Below are 6,434 nucleotides of genomic sequence, written 5' to 3'. Positions count from 1 at the left end.
TATAAACTCCCTACTTATAAGTATTCTACAAGTGTCGACACCATAGATTTATCTGGTACGAACACACACTATTTAAGAGAAGTGTATAAACTCCCAACTATGTAAGTTTAAATATATTTTTCTTAATTAACCTAATAGTCTCATTTTAGGTTACGAGTACTCAAGTAGAGAATAAGCTATGTGTAATTATTTACCTAAAGGTGAAGGAAAAGACAAAAAGAAGATAAAGATATTCGTTGCAGTTTTGGATTTGGAGAGACTCTGAGTGACAGAGACGCACGCAGGGAAGCACAGTGAAATATTTGATGAATGAGAAGGGAGCATAAGCATAAGCATATGGATATGGTATTACGCATACGCATAAGCTAAAACCAATGATTAATTTTCCATGAAGCCAAACTCAAAACCCCAAAAAAGCCAAATGAAAAGAGCCAAACCATACCTCACGAGGAACATGTCCTGGTCACCACCACCACAACAACCACCAACACTCTTCAGCTCCCTTCTTCTTCTCATTGCGTTGTTCGTCACAGTAACAACACCAACACCAGCAGAAGCAGAAGCAGAGCCACCACCAACCTCCGACGCGCTTCTCTTGATGCGCTTCAAGCAGTTACACGTTTCCTCCGACCCACGCGCCTTCCTCTCCGACTGGCTCCCCCACGCGCCGTCTCCCTGCGCGTGGCGCGGGGTCACCTGCTCCGGCGAGTCCCGCCGCGTCACCGCCGTCGACCTCGCCGACGCCGCCCTCTCCGGCACCCTCCACCTCCCCACCCTCACGTCGCTCCCTTCGCTGCACACGCTCGTCCTACGTGGCAACTCGTTCAACGCTTTCAACCTCAGCGTTTCGACGTTTTGCGCGCTTCAGAAACTTGACCTCTCTTCCAACAACTTCTCCGGGAAGTTTCCTTTTGCAAACCTAACTCCGTGTAACCGTCTCACTTACTTGAACCTCTCAAATAATCTCATCACCGATGGGCTCGTCTCCGGGCCCGGGATTGGGCTTGGGCTTTCGCTGGCCCAACTCGACTTGTCCAGGAACCTCGTCTCCGACGTGAGTCTTCTCGTCTCCGCTCTCAACGGCTCTGCTCTCGTTTTTCTGAACTTCTCCGACAACCGGCTCGCGGGTCAACTCAGCGAGTCGCTCGTTTCGCGGAGCGCGAACCTCTCCACGTTGGACCTCTCTTACAACCTTCTCTCCGGGGCGGTGCCGCCCCGGCTCGTGAACGACGCCGTTCAGGTGCTTGATTTCTCGTTCAACAACTTCTCGCGGCTGGACTTCGTCTCGTGCGGGAGCCTCACGCGGCTGAGCTTCTCGCGCAATGCGCTCTCCCGAGACGAGTTTCCGCGCGGGCTGAGCGGCTGCGAGAGGCTCGAGGTTCTGGATCTTTCTCGGAATGAGTTCGAAGCGGAGATTCCGGGGGAGATTCTTCGGAGTTTGTGGAGGTTGAAGTCTTTGTTTCTCGAGCGCAACAGATTCTACGGCGAGATTCCGAGCGAGCTCGGAAGCCTCTGTGGAAGTCTCGTGGAAGTTGATCTCTCCGAGAACATGCTTTCTGGTGCGTTGCCGTTGAGTTTTGTGAACTGTTCTTCTCTGCGGAGTTTGAACCTCGCGAGGAACTATCTCTCTGGGAACTTCTTGGTTTCCGTGGTTAGCAAGCTTCAGAGTCTTGAGTATCTAAACGCGGCGTTTAATAACATAACGGGACCGGTTCCGTTGTCGCTGGTTAACCTGAAACGGCTTCGGGTGCTTGACTTGAGCTCGAACCGGTTAAACGGCAATGTTCCGTCGTCGTTTTGCCCTTCCGGGTTGGAGAAGTTGATCCTGGCCGGGAATTACCTTTCCGGGACGGTGCCGTCACAGGTCGGTGATTGTAAGAGTTTGAGAACGGTAGATTTCAGCTTTAACAGCTTGAACGGTTCGATACCGTGGGAGGTTTGGGCTTTGCCTAATCTCGCTGATTTGATTATGTGGGCGAATAATCTAACTGGGGAAATCCCAGAAGGGATTTGTGTTAAAGGAGGGAACTTAGAGACTTTGATTCTCAACAATAACTTAATTTCTGGGTCAATTCCGAAGTCAATTGCTAATTGCACCAACATGATATGGGTGTCGCTGGCGAGCAACCGGTTAACCGGGGCGATACCTTCTGGGATTGGGAATTTGAATGCATTGGCGATTCTCCAGCTGGGGAACAACTCGCTGAGTGGGAGGATTCCACCGGAGATAGGCGAGTGTAGGAGGCTGATATGGTTAGATTTGAATAGCAATAACCTAACTGGGAGTATCCCGTTTGAGCTTGCTGATCAAGCGGGGTTGGTTATCCCGGGCAGGGTTTCGGGGAAGCAGTTTGCGTTTGTGAGGAACGAGGGTGGGACTAGTTGCAGGGGTGCTGGTGGGCTGGTTGAGTTTGAGGATATCAGAACAGAGAGGCTTGAAGGTTTTCCCATGGTGCATTCGTGCCCCTTGACTCGAATTTACTCCGGTTGGACTGTGTATACTTTTGCTTCCAATGGGAGCATGATCTACCTTGACCTTTCCTACAACTTGTTGTCTGGGACTATTCCTGGGAATTTGGGTGTCATGGCCTATTTGCAGGTGTTGAATTTGGGGCACAATAGGTTGAGTGGGAACATTCCAGATAGTTTTGGTGGTTTGAAAGCAATTGGGGTGCTTGATCTGTCTCATAATAGTCTTAATGGGTCCATCCCTGGTTCATTGGAGAGCCTTTCTTTTCTCAGTGACCTTGACGTCTCTAATAATAATCTCACTGGGTCCATTCCTTCTGGAGGTCAGTTGACTACTTTTCCAGCTTCTAGATACGACAACAATTCTGGCCTTTGCGGCCTGCCGCTGCCGAAGTGTGGTGCTTCGAGGAATCGCTCAGTGGGTGTTGGGGGTTGGAAGAAGAAGCAGCCTGCAGCAGCTGGGGTTGTCATTGGTTTGCTCTGCTTCCTCTTGTTTGCGCTTGGGATTGTGTTGGCTTTGTACAGGGTGAGGAGGGGGCAGAGGAAGGAGGAGATCAGAGAAAAGTATATAGAGAGTCTTCCGACTTCGGGGAGCAGTAGTTGGAAGCTTTCCAGCTTTCCTGAGCCTCTGAGCATCAATGTTGCCACCTTTGAGAAGCCTCTGCGGAAGCTGACGTTTGCGCATCTTCTTGAGGCTACTAATGGCTTCAGTGCTGAGAGTATGATTGGTTCTGGGGGATTTGGTGAAGTGTACAAGGCGAAGCTGAAAGATGGCTGTGTTGTTGCCATCAAGAAGCTCATTCATGTGACGGGTCAGGGAGATAGGGAGTTCATGGCTGAGATGGAAACTATTGGTAAGATTAAGCATAGGAACCTGGTTCAGCTGCTGGGTTACTGTAAGGTTGGGGAGGAGAGGCTTCTTGTGTACGAGTTCATGAAATGGGGAAGTCTTGAGGCTGTTTTACATGAAAGGGCAAAAGGGGGAGGTTCGAATCTTGATTGGGGTGCAAGAAAGAAGATTGCCATAGGGTCAGCAAGAGGTCTTGCATTTCTTCATCATAGTTGCATTCCTCACATAATACACAGAGACATGAAGTCCAGCAACATCCTTCTTGATGAAAACTTCGAGGCTAGGGTTTCTGATTTTGGCATGGCAAGATTGGTTAATGCCCTCGATACTCATCTAACTGTCAGCACACTTGCCGGAACACCGGGTTATGTACCCCCCGAGTACTACCAGAGTTTTCGATGTACAGCTAAAGGGGATGTCTATAGCTATGGTGTCATACTGCTTGAGCTTCTATCAGGGAGAAGACCAATCGACTCTTCCGAGTTTGGTGATGACAGCAATCTTGTTGGTTGGTCTAAGAAGCTTTACAAAGAGAAAAGAATTAATGAAATACTTGATCCTGATTTAATTGTGCAAACATCTAGTGAAAGTGAACTATTTCAATATTTGAGAATTGCCTTTGAATGTCTAGATGAGAGACCCTACCGGCGGCCCACCATGATACAAGTGATGGCCATGTTCAAAGAGCTTCAGGTTGACACAGATAATGATATGCTTGATAACTTCTCTCTGAGAGACAATGTCATTGATGAAGCATGAAAATAGGATCTTTACTGTAAGACTCAGAGCCCTTTGACAGTTGAGGAGGAATGATAGGTTCTCAACATTTGGAGTGTTGCCGGACAGAGTTGACAATTCTTGTGACACTTACGTATCCTACCTATCTGATATTGGAGGGTCCTTGCTCTTCTTTTTTCTGTATATAAAACACATAATGAGACCAAGAGATCGAAGGAAACCATGGAAGGATGAAACCTGAGGTTATAGACAGAGTTTTGTATTTTACTTTTGTGCTGATCTAGTGTTCAGTCACTTGAAATTGGTAGATATATACACTTTTTTCCTATGAACTTCTGTCACTCCATCATCAACCCCACTTTTGCTGACGGTCAATATTTTGTTTGTCATTTCCATTGGGTTCTGATATTACCACAGTTTTGCTCATTTTGTGTTTTGGTTCATACTGCAAGTGGCAATTTTTATTTTTTGTAGAAACCTAGAGTCTGTTGTAAATATAAATGAAATCTGCTATGGATTTAGTGTTTATTTGGGCGTACTTTTCCTCACTTGTATGGAAGTATAACTGTATTTTATACGGATTAACACCAAATGATCAATTTTCCCTTTTCTGGTTTCTTACTAACTACTCAAATTTTAAATAGAGTCCTCATAACCTATTTATAATGTATATTTGATAAATTCATAAGATTTCATGTATTAACATTTTAATGATCCTGGAGGTTAAATATCATGTGATAACCTCAGTAGTGAGAGGTTAACCTGGTTAAAATCAACACAGATACCCCCAGTTTTAAACTGCACTCTCCCGTAGCAGGTGGAAGCTTTTTGCCAACTATTACTCATATGATGATGAGAATGTCCGTGCAGGTGCTATGGCAATTACGTGAATGGAGAAGCTACCAGCATTCAGTGGTACTCTTATTTATCATTTCATTTTTGTTGCATTTTAGAATATTGAAGTGCATAAAAACCACATGGAAGTTGCACATGTTAGATCTATGAACTCAGTAGGTTGCACTCTTCTAACCTAGCATGCAGCTATGTTTTTTTCCCCTTACACTTGTACCCTTTTATTTGATGGCAATGCTCCTGATTTTCCAATTTTCCTAGCATACCATGTATGTCTAATGACTTGTTATAAATTGCACTTCACTGATATTTCCTAACACAATGAAGTCATGAACTGATTTTATTCCTTTTATGGATCCTGGTTTTGGTACCTTGCTTATTGAACTGGTATTTAATCTATTTCATTCTCTTAATCCATTCCTATTACGCAAAGCACATGCACTAAACATCTTCATCAGAATAATGCTTTAAATATTCAAGTTTGGCAACCTGTCTTTGCTTATACAGGGAATATGAGTGAATATGAAGCTTTAATATATTCTTATTCCGCAAGATTTAGATGAAGTTTAATTTCAGTAAATCGAAACCAAAAATGTTATCACTAAAAATCATAACAGGATTGTGGAGAGTACCAACGTAGAAGAGGATTTTTCTGAAATTCAATTTATAGTTAGCTGCTTGCAATGCTCAAAGTTCAAAAGGAAAATGCCAATAGTCTTAAGACTTTTAACGTAACAATAATATGCAATTTAGTCTGTTAAAACTTATAAAACAAGCAAGATGGTCGCAAAGTTCCTAACATGTGAGATATTTTTTTTTTATAAAAGCTTTCATGTTAGATATTATTATGCAACTTGACATCTCAATTAGACTGATATTTCAAGTAATCACAATCATCTCCCATAGTGAATGTGAGATAATGTTCATCATGGCTCACATTTGTCCAAAGTTTGATCAACTTTGCCACTTAAAGTAACGTGTTTGGTCAGAATTTTGTCTGTGAATGGTGTGTGGCACTTTTGTCAAATGGATTAGCTGTCATTTGGGGAGACTAATTGGTATAGATTGAGAAGATATAGAACCATCTTGCACAGTTATTCGTTTTGAAATCTAAGGACGAAATTGCGAATCATGTAATGTTGACTGGTATATTTTGGTCTTTAAAGAAAGAGCACTATCATACTGCAGTAGAAGAATCTATTCTATATCTTCTTCTGATGACTCTGTTTTGTTCCTAGCATTATGTATCTTGACTCAACCAAATACGGTTGCTAGATTGAGTTTATTTATAGATATACTTTACCACAGATTCTTATAGCTCGTATGAACCTTTTTTCAGTGAAATTTTTTGGTGAACTGCATACTAAAAACTTATCAGAAACAAGATAAGTCTTAATGTTCAAAGAACACTAACAGATTATGCACTAACAAAATTGTTGTATCAACATCAAGATTCAAACTTCAGCCTGCATGAGACATGAATGTAGCTTGGGTTGATTTTTCTTGAAAAAAAAAACTTATTTTT

The 6,434-nt window shown here is 43.4% G+C and overlaps 1 protein-coding gene across 1 annotated transcript; it reads left to right on the top strand.

Annotated features, from left to right (window-relative positions):
- Window positions 1-201: 201 nt before the first annotated feature.
- LOC137834617 (serine/threonine-protein kinase BRI1-like 1) lies at window positions 202-4,585 on the top strand. The gene has a single exon (XM_068642695.1). The coding sequence runs from the start codon at window positions 389-391 to the stop codon at window positions 4,076-4,078; it is 3,690 nt and encodes a 1,229-aa protein (XP_068498796.1). The 5' UTR covers window positions 202-388; the 3' UTR covers window positions 4,079-4,585.
- Window positions 4,586-6,434: the final 1,849 nt, after the last annotated feature.

This window comes from Phaseolus vulgaris, chromosome 5, assembly GCF_000499845.2.
Source record: "Phaseolus vulgaris cultivar G19833 chromosome 5, P. vulgaris v2.0, whole genome shotgun sequence".
Taxonomy (NCBI): Eukaryota; Viridiplantae; Streptophyta; class Magnoliopsida; order Fabales; family Fabaceae; genus Phaseolus; species Phaseolus vulgaris.
The sequence above is the reverse complement of the archived record's forward strand: the minus strand, read 5'-3'. Positions and strand labels throughout refer to the sequence as shown.